This window comes from Epinephelus lanceolatus, chromosome 7, assembly GCF_041903045.1.
Source record: "Epinephelus lanceolatus isolate andai-2023 chromosome 7, ASM4190304v1, whole genome shotgun sequence".
Taxonomy (NCBI): Eukaryota; Metazoa; Chordata; class Actinopteri; order Perciformes; family Serranidae; genus Epinephelus; species Epinephelus lanceolatus.
In genome coordinates this window covers 47,296,401-47,315,522 of record NC_135740.1, presented here as the reverse complement: position 1 = coordinate 47,315,522, position 19,122 = coordinate 47,296,401, and the positions used below count along the sequence as shown (strand labels likewise).

Below are 19,122 nucleotides of genomic sequence, written 5' to 3'. Positions count from 1 at the left end.
TTGATTAAATCAGTTAATGAGTAAAGTAATCAGATTACATAACAATGAAACTGATCCAGTTTATTTGTCAGGTTTTCTGCAGTGACATGAGCTCAGTGTCAGAAACATTAAAACACGTTGGATTATATTTGTTTAGTTTATTGATCTTTAAAGTCTTTAATATCAAACTCCTGATATTTAGATATTAATTTATTATTGATAATAATAGTGTTATAATGATGACGCAGCAGATTCATGTGTGAACTCTGAGCAGGTTGAACCTGTCGGTCAGGTGACTCACAGGGAAAGTCCCTCATTGGAAAGCGCTTAGTCATTTCTCGGCCTCTCATTGGTCGGCTGAGTGGCACTCGATCCGTGAACCAATGAGAGGCCGCGTCAGTGTTTACTTCTCCTGACGATGGTGACGTTGATCCCGGAAGTAAACATAAAGGAGCGGAGAGGATTTAAAGCTGCGTCACAAAGTTTGTTCACTCAGTCTGTGACAGTCCGTGATTTCTGTCCGGTGTCTGTGGAGCTTGTCCCGTGTGTCAGAGTCTGAACCTGAACCTGAACCTGAACCTGCGGCAGGATGTCGGTGACGGTGAAAGCTTACCTGTTGGGGAAGGATGAGTCGGTGAAAGAGGTCCGGAGGTTCGCGGTGGATCAAGGGGTCTCGTGCAGCTTCGAGTACCTGAGCAAGAAGACCGGAAGTGTCTTCAGCAACCTCAAGAACTTCAACATGTACTACAAAGGTACAGATAACTCGTATTAAACATTATATTAACGTTTAAATAACCTGAGAACAACCTGTGCTACAGAGGTAAAGTTTACACATATTGAACACGTGTAAACATGATAAACAACCTGATAAACAACATGTGGTCCAGAGGTAAAGTTTACAGCTATAATGTAAACACATATAAACAGTGTTTCGTCACTCTGACGTCACTGAGCTGTTTGTTTAAATAAAGCGTTTCATATAAAAATATCTGAACCACTAAAATAACCTGAAACAGACTCTCTGGACATTTGTTACTGAATCTTAATAATCAATAAACAAACTGAGTGTTTACATGTTAAAGGTTAGTGTAGTTTTGTCCGGACATGTCTGAGCGGTGAAATGAAAAGGGGGCGTGGCCTGTCCTTATATGGAACACAGTTGTTGACACACAAACATGGAAAGAATAATGTAACTGGATGAATCACAGTTTAAATATAAATAGAGAGAGAGTGCTGACACTAACCCTGAAGCTCTCTGCTGCTCTCTTTATATGAATATATATATAATTAACCTGACCATCAACATGTAACACAGACGTTAATACAACAGTTATTAAACATGTATAAACATAATGTGGAGAATATCAACATGTTACAGAGGTAAATAATTATTAGATGTGTATAAACATGATGTAATGGACTGTTTGGATGTTTTTATTGTTATCTCAGAAATATAGATATGAATGTGTGTGTGTATACATGTGTTTATATGGCACTAACTGGATCGCTCCAACAAAGTTTACACACACACACACACACACACACACACACACACACACACAGTGACATTAAAGGGTCAGTCTGTAGAATTAACCTGAAGAACAACATGTAACACTGAGGTAGAGATCATATTTATTAACATATATGAACATATAGATAATCTGATGATGATGATGATGAGTGTTTGTGTATATTTCAGATGAAGATGGAGACATGGTGGCGTTTTCCTCTGATGATGAACTGATGATGGGTCTGGGCTGTATGAAGGACGCCACCTTCCGCCTCTACATCAAAGGTACAAACACACAACCTCAAATAAACCTCACCTGTTCCCCATCTGTTCCTCACCTGATCCTCACCTGTTCCTCACCTGATCCTCACCTGTTCCTCATCTGTTCCTCACCTGATCCTCACCTGATCCTCATCTGATCCTCATCTGTTCCTCACCTGTTCCTCATCTGTTCCTCATCTGATCCTCACCTGTTCCTCACCTGTTCCTCACCTGTTCCTCACCTGATCCTCACCTGATCCTCATCTGATCCTCATCTGTTCCTCACCTGTTCCTCACCTGTTCCTCATCTGATCCTCATCTGTTCCTCACCTGATCCTCACCTGATCCTCACCTGATCCTCACCTGATCCTCATCTGATCCTCACCTGATCCTCATCTGATCCTCATCTGTTCCTCACCTGATCCTCATCTGTTCCTCACCTGTTCCTCACCTGATCCTCATCTGATCCTCACCTGATCCTCACCTGATCCTCATCTGATCCTCACCTGATCCTCATCTGATCCTCATCTGTTCCTCACCTGTTCCTCATCTGATCCTCACCTGATCCTCACCTGATCCTCATCTGATCCTCATCTGTTCCTCACCTGTTCCTCACCTGATCCTCATCTGTTCCTCACCTGTTCCTCACCTGATCCTCATCTGTTCCTCATCTGTTCCTCACCTGTTCCTCACCTGATCCTCACCTGTTCCTCACCTGTTCCTCACCTGATCCTCATCTGTTCCTCACCTGATCCTCATCTGATCCTCACCTGATCCTCACCTGATCCTCATCTGATCCTCATCTGTTCCTCACCTGTTCCTCACCTGATCCTCATCTGTTCCTCACCTGTTCCTCACCTGATCCTCATCTGTTCCTCACCTGTTCCTCACCTGTTCCTCATCTGTTCCTCACCTGATCCTCACCTGTTCCTCACCTGTTCCTCACCTGATCCTCACCTGTTCCTCACCTGATCCTCACCTGTTCCTCACCTGATCCTCATCTGTTCCTCACCTGATCCTCACCTGTTCCTCACCTGTTCCTCACCTGATCCTCACCTGTTCCTCACCTGATCCTCACCTGTTCCTCACCTGATCCTCACCTGTTCCTCACCTGTTCCTCACCTGTTCCTCACCTGTTCCTCATCTGTTCCTCACCTGATCCTCACCTGATCCTCACCTGTTCCTCACCTGATCCTCACCTGTTCCTCACCTGATCCTCACCTGTTCCTCACCTGTTCCTCATCTGTTCCTCACCTGTTCCTCACCTGTTCCTCACCTGATCCTCATCTGTTCCTCACCTGATCCTCACCTGTTCCTCACCTGTTCCTCACCTGATCCTCACCTGATCCTCACCTGTTCCTCACCTGATCCATCGCCATCTTGAATGATGTCTCAATTGTTAAATTGCACCTGGCGGAGAGGAGGCTGATCAGAGAAGCGAGGAGTGAGGACACACACACACACGCGTGCACACACTCACACACACACACAAGTCTTTGACACACAGCTGTGCTGCTTCATGTTTAACCAACATCTCTGAAACATGGACGTCTCATTTTGTTAAACGCCTGTTGCCATGACTCCTCCCTCCTCTTTACTCTTCCTGCCTCCTCCGCTCACATACCAGGTGGGAGGGACTAAGACATGAGGAGAGGAGACAAGGAAAGGCATCAAGGATGTACAAACTGTGAGATGAGAGCAGCTTTCAGTCTAAACTCTTCACTGCTTCTTCCTCCAAATATTAATTTATATATAAAAATATTGAGACTTGACAGTTTTTATTTTCTCTCAGTGACTAAAAATATATAAATGAGGAAATAAAGCAAATAAAAAAATGAAAAAAAGAGTTGCAGTTAATCTGAGCTGTTTGATTTGTTGCTAATGAAGTTTGATTGAACTCTTCCAGAGAAGAAGGAGCACCGCCGTGACTTCCCTCTTCACGCCTTCCCTCCCTTCGCCTTCGGCCACCCTCCTCCTCCAGGCCCGCCCCCTCACATGGGCCCGCCCCCTCATATGGGCCCGCCCCCTGTGCACAGCGGTGTCACCTGTGACGGCTGCGAGGGTCCCGTGGTGGGAACTCGCTTCAAGTGCTCGGTGTGTCCCAACTATGACCTGTGCTCCACCTGCCAGGCTCGAGGGACGCACACTGAGCACGCTCTGCTGCCCATCTGGCACCCCATGCAGGTGAGTGACATCATGAGAAGGAACACTGCAGTGATGTCACAGTGATGTCACAGCACAGTGTGTTAATCTGTCTCTGCCCTGCTCTGTGACTGTCAGGATGTTTAGTTGAACTGTTTCCTGTCTGTTCAGCAGCAGTGGTTCCCTCGGGGGAAGTGGATGAAGTGGATGAGACACTGCATGTGGAACCTGAACCAGAACCAGAACGGGAGCCCTGCTCAGAACCAGGATCAGGACCAGGATGGGGATCAGGACCAGGACCAGCCTGGACCCTCCAGACCTGCTGCTGACTGCAGCGCCCCCTCTGGTCAGTGTGTGCTGATAAACTGACAGTAATCTGATTGATAATCAATAACCTGACACCTGATCGTTCTGACTGACCTCCACTCATTAATGACATCATCAAGTGACCTCTGACCTCTATCTGCAGCCTCACAGGCCAATGTGGACTTCCTGAAGAACATTGGGGAGGGCGTGGCGGCCATGTTGAGCCCACTGGGTGAGTCATGTCACTGTTAACACCTGAGATCAGTGCAGGTTTATGATTGGCTGTTTGGTGGGTGTGTCCGAGGTGTTACCCAATCAGCAGCGACGTGTTTGTATCTTTCATAAAATTAACGGTGAATACGACAGAATCGTATCACAACAGTATTGAGTGTAGTCTGTTGTTTAAAAAACTTGTTTTTAGATTCGGAAAATTCTTTATTAAGAACATGAAGAATGTCCTTTTCAGCTGCCGTAGTTGCTTGTTCAACACAACAGAGTGTGTTTCAGTCCTCAACTTAAAACTGTGTTTCTCTTCTTTCTAAAATGTCCGACCTTGACTAGACTGATCTGTGCAAAGCTTTTTAATACAGAGGTGTTTTACACTCCTCTCCTGAAGGGGGCGATGTCTGCACACGTCTCTAAAACCTGAGACTCAAGTTTAGGTACATCACAAACAGGAAAGCTAACTGCTGTCTGATACAGGAAACTCTTATCGACAGAGAACAAACTTAAACACAACATGGTTCAAAGTGGTTCTGTTTGCTGCCGAGGAGATGAGATGTTTAAACAGGAAGTGATGTCATATGTGTGCAGGTATCGATGTGGACATTGACGTGGAGCACGAAGGCCAGAGGACGAAGGTGACCCCTCCCTCTCAGAGCGGGGGGGTGGAAGGAGAGGTGGGCCGAGCCGATAATGAGAGCAGAGCCAGCAGTGAGGGCGGAGCCAGTAGTGAGGGCGGAGCCAGCAGCGAGGGGTCAAAGGTCAGTTCATTCTCGTCATCATCATCATCATCAGATGAAGAAACAGTTAAGTGTGATGAGTTCGTTCAATAGATGTAAATTTGGCTCGATGTCACGCGCTAATGTTTCTGTTCTGTATTCTACAAACTTCACCAGTTTGAGCCGACAGTGAATACTGAAAACTACATACTCTGTCAGTATGTGTTGCATGAAACATACCTCACCAGTATGTACTACATGTTACATACTTCAGCAGTATGTTCTGCATACTACATACTCCATCAGTATGTATCATCAGTATATACTGTGTACTACATACTATATCAGAATGTACTGTATACGGCATACTCAATTAGTATGTGCTGCTCACTACATACTCAGATCAGCATGTACCATCAGTATATACTGTATTCTACATACTTGACCAGTATGTGCTGCAAGCTACATACATTATCAGTATGTACGTCATACGACATACACCATCAGTATGTACGTCATACTACAACCTCAGTGACTGTGTGCTGCGCACTACAAACTTCATCAGTAAGTAAACTGCATACTACATATTTAATTAGTATGTACTGCATACTCTCTGCATGTGTTGTATACAAACTCAATCAGTATGTATTACATATTTAATTAGTATATACTGTGTTCCACATAATGACGCAGTATGTCAGTATGTATTGTGCATTACTTACACAGATAGTATGTGCTGCACTGTGTACTAAATTAAGGAGTATGAATGCCAACCACACTGTTCACACAGAGGTAAACTCAACACGTCTTTTCTTCCATCACGACTGCACTAATCACATGACTGCATCAGTCACATGATTGTAGTTAATTAGTATGTGATTTTAAACAGAGCCTAAATATTAATTTTTGATTGAACTGTTGTACATTGATCTCCCACAATGCACTGCACAAAGTACATCACAATCAAAGGAGAAATAAAAGTAAAAAAAACATTCAGAACCATTAAAACCTGACAGCACATGTATGACATCATCACCACTCTGACCACTGTAACCAGTCCACCTGACCCAGTCTGTGCTCCACAGGTGTGCAGAGAGTCTGATGAGGAGTGGACTCACCTGAGTCCCAGAGAGGTCGACCCCTCCACTGGAGAGCTGCAGTCCCTCCAACCTGGGGACATTGACCAGGACCAGGACCAGGAGCAAGGTCCTCCATTGAGACAACAGGGTCCTCCATCGGGACAACAGGGTCCTCCATCGGGACCACAGGGACCCCCATCGGTCCAACAGGGTCCAACAGGTCTGAGGGAGGCAGCACTGTACCCTCACCTGCCTCAAGGTAAGACCAAACCCCCCCCTCCGACCTTCTTTATAACGATCTCTTTGACCTTCTGACCCTTAACAACCTCTGACCCCTCCCCCCTACACAGAGGCGGACCCTCGTCTGGTGGAGTCTCTGTCTCACATGCTGTCGATGGGTTTCACTGACGAAGGCGGTTGGTTGACTCGTCTCCTTCAGGCCAAGAATTTCGACATTGGTGCGGCGCTCGACGCCATCCAGTACGCCAAACAGCCCCGCCCACACCAGCCATGATGGCATCATCTATACTAACCAATAATATCTAACCAGGAGATGATTTATCCTGCAGTCAGATGTTCCTGTTGTTTCCTGAGTTTATAATCATTCTATTATCTCAGTACTGTTATTATCGTTAACCAATCACAACGTTAACTCATTAATCACTTTGTCTCATTGATTACTGATTAATTTTTCTTTACTGTTGCAATTGTTAATCTGAACAATAAAAACATGAAGAAACGAATCTGTGGCGAAATGTCTGATCTACTTTTTAAAAACATTTTTATTCATATTTTTACACAAAAACTTAAACACTCTGAGGTCTCTGTCTTTAATGTTCACAGACTAACACACTGTATCATATATAAACCAATGGCTGATGAATGGATCAGTCCGTCAACAGAATATCAATCATCTGTTCAGTCTGTTTAGAACTCATCAAAGCTGAAATCTTCGCCACTCTCAAACATGGAGGATGCAGGAAGTAGGGGGCGGGGCCTGGTAAAGGGTGGGGCCTCATTGATAGTGTTGTTACAGGACAGAGGGGCAGCCCCAACCACTGTCTGACTCCACCCACTGGCTGAAGGCTCCTCCTCTACCTGACAGTCTGAACTGAGGAATTGAGCCCACCTGGACACAGGACCAGTACGCACACTGGGAGGATTAATGCTCTTCTTACTGGAAGGACTGGTGTGGTTCAGACTGGGGGAGTTCAGACTGATAGTTCTGGTGTGGTTTTCTCTTGGGTGGTTCAGACTGGTAGTTCTGGTGTGGTTTTCTCTTGGGTGGTTCAGACTGGTGGGGTTTGGACTGGTGTTTGTGGCTGAAGATCTCACAGGTTTCTTCATACTGGAACAGTGTGGCTACAAAGAGAAACAATCAAGACAGGTTTGATTGTTAAGAAAAGACGGTGAAAGACGACTTTGTTCTATCACTTTTAAAATTAACTTTTTATGACGAACATATTTTTCACCATTTTGAAAAAACCATGTTGTTAAATCATAGTATAGCATGTTGTCCGAAATCATGAAAAAACGTCACAGTATGGCATGTCGTCCGAAATCATGAAAAAACGTCACAGTATGGCATGTCGTCCGAAATCATGAAAAAACGTCAGTCTAGCATGTCGTCCGAAATCATGAGAAAAAAACTCACAGTATATTATGTTGTCCGAAATCATGAAAAAACATCACAGTATAGCATGTCGTCCGAAATCATGAAAAAACGTCACAGTATGGCATGTCGTCCGAAATCATGAAAAAACGTCACAGTATGGCATGTCGTCCGAAATCATGAAAAAACGTCACAGTATGGCATGTCATCCGAAATCATGAAAAAACGTCAGTCTAGCATGTCGTCCGAAATCATGAGGAAAAAACTCACAGTATATTATGTCGTCCGAAATCATGAAAAAACATCACAGTATAGCATGTAGTCCGAAATCCTGAAAAAACATCATAGTATAGCATGTCGTCTGAAATCATGAAAAAATGTCAGTCTAGCATGTCGTCCGAAATCATGAGAAAAAAACTCACAGTATATTATGTTGTCCGAAATCATGAAAAAACATCACAGTATAGCATGTCGTCCGAAATCATGAAAAAACGTCACAGTATGGCATGTCGTCCGAAATCATGAAAAAACGTCACAGTATGGCATGTCGTCCGAAATCATGAAAAAACGTCACAGTATGGCATGTCGTCCGAAATCATGAAAAAACGTCACAGTATAGCATGTCTTCCGAAATCATGAAAAAATGTCACAGTATAGAATGTCATCTGAAATCATGAAAAAATGTCACAGTATAGCATTTTGTCCAAAATCATGAAAAAAAATCACATATAGAATGTCGTCCGAAATCATGAAAAAACGTCACAGTATAGCATGTTGTCCGAAATCATGAAAAAACATCTTAGTATAGCATGTCTTCCGAAATCATGAAAAACATCATAGTATAGCATGTTGTCCGAAATCATGAAAAACCATCATAGTATAGCATGTCGTCCGAAATCATGAAAAAAAGTCATAGTATAGTATGTCGTCCGAAATCATGAAAAAACATCATAGTATAAGCGTGTCGTCTGAAATCATGAAAAAAACATCGTAGTATAGCATGTCGTCTGAAATCATGAAAAAACGTCACAGTATAGAAAATCGTCCGAAATCATGAAAAAAGGTCACAGTATAGAATGTCATCTGAAATCATGAAAAAATGTCAAAGTATAGCATTTTGTCCGAAATCATGAAAAAACATCACATATAGAATGTCGTCCGAAATCATGAAAAAACGTCACAGTATAGCATGTTGTCCGAAATCATGAAAAAACATCTTAGTATAGCATGTTGTCCGAAATCATGAAAAAACGTCACAGTATAGCATGTCGTCCGATATGAAAAAACATCATAGTATAGCATGTTGTCCGAAATCATGAAAAAAATCATAGTATAGCATGTCGTCCGAAATCATGAAAAAACATCATAGTATAGCATGTCGTCCGAAATCATGAAAAAAAGTCATAGTATAGCATGTTGTCTGAAATCATGAAAAAACGTCACAGTATAGCATGTCATCCGAAATCATGAAAAAAATCATAGTATAGCATGTCGTCCGAAATCATGAAAAAAAAACTCATAGTATAGCATGTCGTCCGAAATCATGAAAAAACGTCACAGTCTAGCATGTCGTCCGAAATCATGAAAAAACGTCAGTCTAGCATGTCGTCCGAAATCATGAGAAAAAAACTCACAGTATATTATGTCGTCCGAAATCATGAAAAAACATCACAGTATAGCATGTCGTCCGAAATCCTGAAAAAACATCATAGTATAGCATGTCGTCTGAAATCATGAAAAAAACATCATAGTATAGCATGTCGTCTGAAATCATGAAAAAACGTCACAGTATAGAATATCGTCCGAAATCATGAAAAAACGTCACAGTATAGCATGTCTTCCGAAATCATGAAAAAATGTCACAGTATAGAATGTCATCTGAAATCATGAAAAAATGTCACAGTATAGCATTTTGTCCAAAATCATGAAAAAAAATCACATATAGAATGTCGTCCGAAATCATGAAAAAACGTCACAGTATAGCATGTTGTCCGAAATCATGAAAAAACATCTTAGTATAGCATGTCTTCCGAAATCATGAAAAACATCATAGTATAGCATGTTGTCCGAAATCATGAAAAACCATCATAGTATAGCATGTCGTCCGAAATCATGAAAAAAAGTCATAGTATAGTATGTCGTCCGAAATCATGAAAAAACATCATAGTATAGCGTGTCGTCTGAAATCATGAAAAAAACATCGTAGTATAGCATGTCGTCTGAAATCATGAAAAAACGTCACAGTATAGAAAATCGTCCGAAATCATGAAAAAAGGTCACAGTATAGAATGTCATCTGAAATCATGAAAAAATGTCAAAGTATAGCATTTTGTCCGAAATCATGAAAAAACATCACATATAGAATGTCGTCCGAAATCATGAAAAAACGTCACAGTATAGCATGTTGTCCGAAATCATGAAAAAACATCTTAGTATAGCATGTTGTCCGAAATAATGAAAAAACGTCACAGTATAGCATGTCTACCGAAATCATGAAAAACTTCATAGTATAGCATGTCGTCCGAAATCATGAAAAAACGTCACAGTATAGCATGTCGTCCGAAATCATAAAAAAATCATAGTATACCATGTCGTCCGATATGAAAAAACATCATAGTATAGCATGTTGTCCGAAATCATGAAAAAAATCATAGTATAGCATGTCGTCCGAAATCATGAAAAAACATCATAGTATAGCATGTCGTCCGAAATCATGAAAAAAAGTCATAGTATAGCATGTCATCTGAAATCATGAAAAAACGTCACAGTATAGCATGTCATCCGAAATCATGAAAAAAATCATAGTATAGCATGTCGTCCGAAATCATGAAAAAAAAACTCATAGTATAGCATGTCGTCCGAAATCATGAAAAAACGTCACAGTATAGCATGTCGTCCGAAATCATAAAAAAAACATCATAGTATAGCATGTCGTCCGATATGAAAAAACATCATGGTATAGCATGTTGTCCGAAATCATGAAAAAAATCATAGTATAGCATGTCGTCCGAAATCATGAAAAAAGGTCATAGTATAGCATGTCGTCCGAAATCATGAAAAAAAGTCATAGTATAGCATGTCGTCCGAAATCATGAAAAAAAGTCATAGTATAGCATGTCGTCCGAAATCATGAAAAAACGTCACAGTATAGCATGTTGTCCGAAATCATGAAAAAACATCACAGTATAGAATGTCATCTGAAATCATGAAAAAACGTCACAGTATAGCATGTCATCCGAAATCATAAAAAAAACATGATAGTATAGCATGTCGTCCAAAATCATGAAAAAAAGTCATAGTATAGCATGTCGTCCGAAATCATGAAAAAAAGTTACAGTGTAGCATGTCGTCCGAAATCATAAAAAAATCATAGTATAGCATGTCGTCTGATATGAAAAAACATCATAGTATAGCATGTTGTCCGAAATCATGAAAAAACGTCACAGTATGGCATGTCGTCCGAAATCATGAAAAAACGTCACAGTATGGCATGTCGTCCGAAATCATGAAAAAACGTCACAGTATGGCACGTCATCCGAAATCATGAAAAAACGTCAGTCTAGCATGTCGTCCGAAATCATGAGAAAAAAACTCACAGTATATTATGTCGTCCGAAATCCTGAAAAAACATCACAGTATAGCATGTCGTCCGAAATCCTGAAAAAACATCATAGTATAGCATGTCGTCCGAAATCATGAAAAAAAATCATAGTGTAGTATGTCGTCCGAAATCATGAAAAAACATCATAGTATAGCATGTCGTCTGAAATCATGAAAAAAACATCGTAGTATAGCATGTCGTCTGAAATCATGAAAAAACGTCACAGTATAGAATATCGTCCGAAATCATGAAAAAACGTCACAGTACAGCATGTCTTCCGAAATCATGAAAAAAGGTCACAGTATAGAATGTCATCTGAAATCATGAAAAAATGTCACAGTATAGCATTTTGTCCGAAATCATGAAAAAACATCACATATAGAATGTCGTCCGAAATCATGAAAAAACGTCACAGTACAGCATGTTGTCCGAAATCATGAAAAAACATCTTAGTATAGCATGTCTTCCGAAATCATGAAAAACTTCATAGTATAGCATGTTGTCCGAAATCATGAAAAAAACATCGTAGTATAGCATGTCATCTGAAATCATGAAAAAACGTCACAGTATAGAAAATCGTCCGAAATCATGAAAAAACGTCACAGTATAGCATGTCTTCCGAAATCATGAAAAAAGGTCACAGTATAGAATGTCATCTGAAATCATGAAAAAATGTCAAAGTATAGCATTTTGTCCGAAATCATGAAAAAACATCTTAGTATAGCATGTCTACCGAAATCATGAAAAAAAAGTCATAGTATAGCATGTCGTCCGAAATCATGAAAAAACGTCATAGTATAGCACGTCGTACGAAATCATGAAAAAAAAGTCATAGTATAGCATGTCGAGCAAAATCATGAAAAAACATCATAGTATAGCATGTTGTCCGAAATCATGAAAAAAAAAATCATAGTATAGCATGTCTTCCGAAATCATGAAAAAACGTCAGAGTATAGCATGTCGTCTGAAATCATGAAAAAAACATCGTAGTATAGCATGTCGTCTGAAATCATGAAAAAACGTCACAGTATAGAAAATCGTCCGAAATCATGAAAAAACGTCACAGTATAGCATGTCTTCCGAAATCATGAAAAAAGGTCACAGTATAGAATGCCATCTGAACATCATGAAAAAACATCTCATCGTAGTATAGCATGTCGTCTGAAATCATGAAAAAACGTCACAGTATAGAAAATCGTCCGAAATCATGAAAAAACATCATAGTATAGCATGTCGTCCGAAATCATGAAAAAAATCATAGTATAGCATGTCGTCCGAAATCATGAAAAAAAAACTCATAGTATAGCATGTCGTCCGAAATCATGAAAAAACATCATAGTATAGCATGTCATCCGAAATCATGAAAAAACGTCACAGTATAGCATGTCGTCCGAAATCATGAAAAAACGTCACAGTATAGCATGTCGTCCAAAATCATGAAAAAACGTCACAGTATAGCATGTCGTCCGAAATCATAAAAAAATATCACAGTATAGCATGTCGTCCGAAATCATAAAAAAAACATCATAGTATAGCATGTCGTCCGATATGAAAAAACATCATGGTATAGCATGTTGTCCGAAATCATGAAAAAAATCATAGTATAGCATGTCGTCCGAAATCATGAAAAAAGGTCATAGTATAGCATGTCGTCCGAAATCATAAAAAAAAGTCATAGTATAGCATGTCGTCCGAAATCATGAAAAAAAGTCATAGTATAGCATGTCGTCCGAAATCATGAAAAAACGTCACAGTATAGCATGTTGTCCGAAATCATGAAAAAACATCACAGTATAGAATGTCATCTGAAATCATGAAAAAACGTCACAGTATAGCATGTCATCCGAAATCATGAAAAAAACATGATAGTATAGCATGTTGTCCAAAATCATGAAAAAAAGTCATAGTATAGCATGTCGTCCGAAATCATGAAAAAAAGTTACAGTGTAGCATGTCGTCCGAAATCATAAAAAAATCATAGTATAGCATGTCGTCTGATATGAAAAAACATCATAGTATAGCATGTTGTCCGAAATCATGAAAAAACGTCACAGTATGGCATGTCGTCCGAAATCATGAAAAAACGTCACAGTATGGCATGTCGTCCGAAATCCTGAAAAAACGTCACAGTATGGCACGTCATCCGAAATCATGAAAAAACGTCAGTCTAGCATGTCGTCCGAAATCATGAGAAAAAAACTCACAGTATATTATGTCGTCCGAAATCATGAAAAAACATCACAGTATAGCATGTCGTCCGAAATCCTGAAAAAACATCATAGTATAGCATGTCGTCCGAAATCATGAAAAAAAAATCATAGTGTAGTATGTCGTCCGAAATCATGAAAAAACATCATAGTATAGCATGTCGTCTGAAATCATGAAAAAAACATCGTAGTATAGCATGTCGTCTGAAATCATGAAAAAACGTCACAGTATAGAATATCGTCCGAATTCATGAAAAAACGTCACAGTACAGCATGTCTTCCGAAATCATGAAAAAAGGTCACAGTATAGAATGTCATCTGAAATCATGAAAAAATGTCACAGTATAGCATTTTGTCCGAAATCATGAAAAAACATCACATATAGAATGTCGTCCGAAATCATGAAAAAACGTCACAGTATAGCATGTTGTCCGAAATCATGAAAAAACATCATAGTATAGCACGTCGTACGAAATCATGAAAAAAAAGTCATAGTATAGCATGTCGTCCGAAATCATGAAAAAACATCATAGTATAGCACGTCGTACGAAATCATGAAAAAAAAGTCATAGTATAGCATGTTGTCCGAAATCATGAAAAAACATCATAGTATAGCACGTCATACGAAATCATGAAAAAAAAGTCATAGTATAGCATGTCGAGCAAAATCATGAAAAAACATCATAGTATAGCATGTTGTCCGAAATCATGAAAAAAAAAATCATAGTATAGCATGTCTTCCGAAATCATGAAAAAAAGTTACAGTGTAGCATGTTGTCCGAAATCATGAAAAAACATCTTAGTATAGCATGTCTTCCGAAATCATGAAAAACTTCATAGTATAGCATGTCGTCTGAAATCATGAAAAAAACATCGTAGTATAGCATGTCGTCTGAAATCATGAAAAAACGTCACAGTATAGAAAATCGTCCGAAATCATGAAAAAACGTCACAGTATAGCATGTCTTCCGAAATCATGAAAAAAGGTCACAGTATAGAATGCCATCTGAACATCATGAAAAAACATCTCATCGTAGTATAGCATGTCGTCTGAAATCATGAAAAAACGTCACAGTATAGAAAATCGTCCGAAATCATGAAAAAACATCATAGTATAGCATGTCGTCCGAAATCATGAAAAAAATCATAGTATAGCATGTCGTCCGAAATCATGAAAAAAAAACTCATAGTATAGCATGTCGTCCGAAATCAGGAAAAAACGTCACAGTATAGCATGTCGTCCAAAATCATGACAAACTTCATAGTATAGCATGTCGTCCGAAATCATGAAAAAACATCATAGTATAGCATGTCGTCCGAAATCATGAAAAAACGTCACAGTATAGCTTGTCGTCCGAAATCATGAAAAAAAGTCACAGTATAGCATGTCGTCCGAAATCATAAAAAAACATCACAGTATAGCATGTCGTCCGAAATCATAAAAAAAACATCATAGTATAGCATGTCGTCCGATATGAAAAAACATCATAGTATAGCATGTTGTCCGAAATCATGAAAAAAATCATAGTATAGCATGTCGTCCGAAATCATGAAAAAACATCATAGTATAGCATGTCGTCCGAAATCATAAAAAAAACATCATAGTATAGCATGTCGTCCGATATGAAAAAACATCATAGTATAGCATGTTGTCCGAAATCATGAAAAAACATCATAGTACAGCACGTCGTCCGAAATCATGAAAAAAAAGTCATAGTATAGCATGTTGTCCGAAATCATGAAAAAAAAATCATAGTATAGCATGTCTTCCGAAATCATGAAAAAACTTCACAGTATAGCATGTCGTCTGAAATGAAAAAACATCATAGTATGGAATGTCGTCTGAAATGAGAAAACATCATAGTATAGAATGTCGTCTGAAATCACGAAAAAACATCATAATATAGCATGTCGTCCGAAATCAAGAAAATTGGCATTGGTCTGCAGGCTGCACTTAAAATGGCTGAACATTTTCTAAATCCTCCTGTTCGGGTGTTCAATAATGTGTGGAGTTCCTCAGGGGAAAGGCCCGGGTACTGTGTTCTTCTTATTAAACTTCACAGATTTAAATAAACTGTTAAATATTAAATGTTCTTTCTGTTACACTTTAAACAGATTTAAAGGGACAGTACATCTGTTCTGGCGTTTAGTAATGTTGAGTTTCTCAGGGGAACATCCCGGTTGTGACGATTATTATACTGTACATCTTTAAGTCTGGCTTAAAATCTCTGTTGACTGATGACTGTATAAACGGTTAGCCTAACTTAGCACAACTTCACTTCTATCAAACCTGTGAAACTCATGTGAAACTTAAGTGTTAAAATATATTGGTGATGTCAGCATGTTACCTGTTCAGGTGTCCAGCTGTGCTTTCCTCCATCTGTCCATCCTTCTCTTCTCTTTCTCTTCCTGTCAGAACACAGGATAGTTAAACATCTCAAAGCTTTTTAAAATCTAAAATTAAACCTCAAAGACAACAGTGACATAACTTTTAACTGTTTTTATCTCTTCAAAATACTTACACGTTTTATATATATATATATATATATATATATATATATATATATATATATATATATACATATATATATATATATTATTGATACTACTCCCCTCATCGATACTCCTTATCAGTTCAGCTCTTTTCTGATACTCTTACTTTTTCTTTTTCATTACTATATACTTGCTTTTTATAAAAAATATATAAAAAAACCCAACAGATTCAGACCAGGAATAGAATTAAATATTTATTATTACTAAATGTTTTTTCTGGAGCAGCAACAGTTTACAACAGCAAAGTAACGATTTGAACTTAATAATCAATTTGGAAACAAATCAAACGTGTCATTTAAATAAACCAAAGTCATGATGTCATAATACTGAGTGAAGTTTAGAAGAATCTGACACATTTTACAGATGTGTGACAGACCAGGCTGAGCAGTTAGCGTACATACAGACAGGTTTTATTTTAGCTTGTTTGTGAAAATTCAGTCAGCCGAGTAATCGTGCTGTGCTTGTGTAGAACATAACGTTAGTGGTGAGAGACTGCAGACAGAGCACATTAAAATACAGCTTCTTATGCTTTTTGAACAGGTGCATTGATAAAGTATTGGCTTTTTGCTCGTGAAGGTTTAATTGCACTCACAGTAACGAGCCTAGTTGGAGCTCGGCCCTTCACACAAAGAGCCCCAGACATACATACTGCACCATTTTGAATGTGCGTAATTTGAAGCAAAAAATCAAGTTAAATCTGTTTTTGCATAAGCGGTTAAAAATACATGAATTATAACCCAGAAAATAATTCACTTTTAACTGGAAAGTGACACCTGTCGGTAGGAACATGCATCAGTACCTGTAAGGTATCGACTGAAATAACAAACCAGTATCAAAACTTCTTTCGTCAAACATTGTCTGAATATCAATACCTTTGGACCCAGATCTGGAAAAAAAGACTATATTAATGGTTTTGCTCTCAGCCAATCACTGCAAGCGTTGTTCCATTTAATTGATTGATGATTGGCCCACTACAGCAGCAGCCACAGAGACTGTGCTGAGCACATGAATTCGAGCACATGTATTCGATAGAGTCGGAAGTCTAATGTTTATTTTAACATTTGTAAATAAAGTCTGAGCGACATGTCTGTGGCGCCTGGTGACATCTTACACAACTGAATGTTTCCGTTCACATTACGGGTCTCAAATGAAGAACTCCACTGGTGCCAGTATCACTTTAAGGGTACTGGTGTCTTTTATTTTTAAATGATATGCGGCCCTACCTGTTAGTCATGTTGATGCCATGGAGCTGCTGCCTGTCCATCAAAACACTCTCCTCTTCCTCTTCCTCTAGCTCCGCCTCTTCAGGTGTGTCCAGGTACTTGCTCCAGCGGCTCACCTGAGTCTGGCTCACCTGAGTCTGGCTCACCTGGAGACAGAGTATACATTGACTACACTTTAAAACCTTTATTAGATATTTAAAAAAAACCCAACTAAATTAAGACATTTAGAAGCACAACACTGTGTGTGTGTGTGTGTGTGTGTGTGTGTGTGTGTGTGTGTGTGGTCACCTGGTCGTACTCCTCCTCACCCTCTCCTTCTGCCTCCACCTGTTCCCTGTAAACAACACCCATCAGGTGAAGAGTAAAAAGGCTGGAGTGTACTGTGGGACAGGTTGGTTACCATAGCGACCAGGCTTGTTGCTCCTGCTCCTCCATCCTGGCTCCTCTCATGGCGTTCAGTTTCTGCACATGACGTCTGCAGTCGGCCCCGGAGCCCCGCCCAAACTCCTGTCAATCAATCAGCACACCTGTGAACACCTGATGTTGTGAAGCAGCTGAAACTGACTCTTCATCATCAGTCCATTAATTCATTAATTATTAATCGATCAATAACATGTCAGAAAACAGTGAAGAACATTTGTGATTCTTTCTGTTGACTTCTTCAACTGTCCTGTATGTCTGAATATATAAATATCATAAAATATATCATGTCAAATATTTAACATACATGTATAAAACAGCACAATTACATTATAAATAAAAAGAGATAACCTTTGGTTACAAGAATTTGGTGAAACTTTTGAGAGGACTGATGGTTTGATTGATTGATAACTTTAGTGATGATTTGATTATCAGAATGTTGTAGATTCTATTATAAAGCAGCATTAAAGAGCAGAAGTCATGTTCTGACCTTCAGCAGCGACTGTTTGACTCCACACAGTTTACAGCTCCACTTGTTCACCTTCTTCACCTGACAGACACAGCACAGGGCCACACACACACACTCATTACTACAGTCAGGTACACACTTGTTAATATGCTTCCATCATAGCTTTACTTTTCTTATAGAAATAATGAAACAGCTACATGACTGTAAAACATTACAAATAAACCTACAAAAACATCTTTATGTATTTGAAGAAACATTAATTTAATTTTCTTCCTTTAAGCTTCATCATTTCACCATATTTATTTTATCTTTTCAACAAATATATATCTGTATATTATTATTATAAATCTAGAGTCCTGAAACAGTTTCCATCAGTGACGTCATATTTAATTATTTAACATTATCGACAAGCAAAAATGATGAACACATCACTGACAGCAGTTAGCCTGTTAGCCTAGCAGTTAGCCTGTTAGCCTAGCAGTTAGTTCAGCAGACACAGCAGTTAGCCTGTTAGCCTAGCAGTTAGTTCAGCAGACACAGCAGTTAGCCTGTTAGCCTAGCAGTTAGCCTAGCAGTTAGCCTGTCTGTTGAGTTCTCTCTGTGTTTAACTTTATTTGTTACCTGTTGTACCTGGAAGCTCTGACAGGTGAAACACCTGACGACATGAAACTCCTGAACCATGACGGACAGACGGTGAGCGGCTCCGGTTCTGATGCTGCGTTCCGTCTGTGTTCACTCACAGTTTTTTCCCGGGTCTGTTTGAACAGCGGGGAGACGTCACACTGTTCGTGTTGTCTCCGAACAGAGCCGAGCAGAGCC

The 19,122-nt window shown here is 39.4% G+C and overlaps 2 protein-coding genes and 1 long non-coding RNA gene across 13 annotated transcripts; 1 reads left to right on the top strand and 2 right to left on the bottom strand.

Moving 5' to 3' along the window:
• The first annotated feature begins 424 nt into the window (after window positions 1–424).
• On the top strand, window positions 425–6,961 carry sqstm1 (sequestosome 1). Of its 6 annotated transcripts, none has more exons than XM_078169602.1 (8): window positions 425–731; window positions 1,679–1,774; window positions 3,657–3,934; window positions 4,070–4,238; window positions 4,362–4,430; window positions 5,012–5,226; window positions 6,225–6,477; window positions 6,569–6,961. In XM_078169602.1, exons 1-8 carry the CDS (start codon window positions 569–571, stop codon window positions 6,730–6,732), a joined length of 1,407 nt encoding a protein of 468 aa, XP_078025728.1. In that variant the 5' UTR covers window positions 425–568; the 3' UTR covers window positions 6,733–6,961. The 6 variants fall into 6 exon arrangements, with proteins under 6 accessions (XP_078025728.1, XP_033485591.1, XP_033485600.1 ...); XM_033629700.2 differs by having other exon boundaries at window positions 4,064–4,238; XM_033629709.2 differs by having other exon boundaries at window positions 427–731; window positions 4,067–4,238.
• On the bottom strand, window positions 1,715–3,098 carry LOC144463842 (uncharacterized). 5 transcript variants are annotated; one of them, XR_013491851.1, is made up of 4 exons: window positions 3,071–3,098; window positions 2,642–2,696; window positions 2,290–2,366; window positions 1,715–1,838 (listed from the first exon to the last, which is right to left on the bottom strand). It is a non-coding gene; the product is annotated as an uncharacterized LOC144463842 (long non-coding RNA). The 5 variants fall into 5 exon arrangements; XR_013491852.1 differs by lacking the exon at window positions 3,071–3,098 and adding an exon at window positions 2,785–2,805; XR_013491849.1 differs by lacking the exon at window positions 3,071–3,098 and adding an exon at window positions 2,730–2,750.
• On the bottom strand, window positions 6,567–19,088 carry mrnip (MRN complex interacting protein). Of its 2 annotated transcripts, none has more exons than XM_033629731.2 (7): window positions 18,925–19,088; window positions 18,325–18,384; window positions 17,815–17,921; window positions 17,703–17,748; window positions 17,415–17,560; window positions 15,987–16,047; window positions 6,567–7,580 (listed from the first exon to the last, which is right to left on the bottom strand). In XM_033629731.2, the coding sequence occupies exons 1-7, from the start codon at window positions 18,982–18,984 to the stop codon at window positions 7,146–7,148; spliced, it is 915 nt and encodes a 304-aa protein (XP_033485622.1). In that variant the 5' UTR covers window positions 18,985–19,088; the 3' UTR covers window positions 6,567–7,145. The 2 variants fall into 2 exon arrangements, with proteins under 2 accessions (XP_033485622.1, XP_033485631.1); XM_033629740.2 differs by having other exon boundaries at window positions 18,934–19,088.
• Window positions 19,089–19,122: the final 34 nt, after the last annotated feature.

Coding starts and splice junctions, on each gene's coding strand:
- sqstm1 (XM_033629700.2), top strand. CDS start 569: ATGTCGGTGACGGTGAAAGCTTACCTGTTGGGGAAGGATGAGTCGGTG. Junction 1,775..3,656: donor CTTCCGCCTCTACATCAAAG/GTACAAACACAC, acceptor GAACTCTTCCAG/AGAAGAAGGAGCACCGCCGT. Junction 4,431..5,011: donor GGCCATGTTGAGCCCACTGG/GTGAGTCATGTC, acceptor ATATGTGTGCAG/GTATCGATGTGGACATTGAC.
- mrnip (XM_033629731.2), bottom strand. CDS start 18,984: ATGGTTCAGGAGTTTCATGTCGTCAGGTGTTTCACCTGTCAGAGCTTC. Junction 17,561..17,702: donor GTGAGGAGGAGTACGACCAG/GTGACCACACAC, acceptor CTCTGTCTCCAG/GTGAGCCAGACTCAGGTGAG. Junction 7,581..15,986: donor ACAGCTGGACACCTGAACAG/GTAACATGCTGA, acceptor TTCTCTTTGTAG/CCACACTGTTCCAGTATGAA.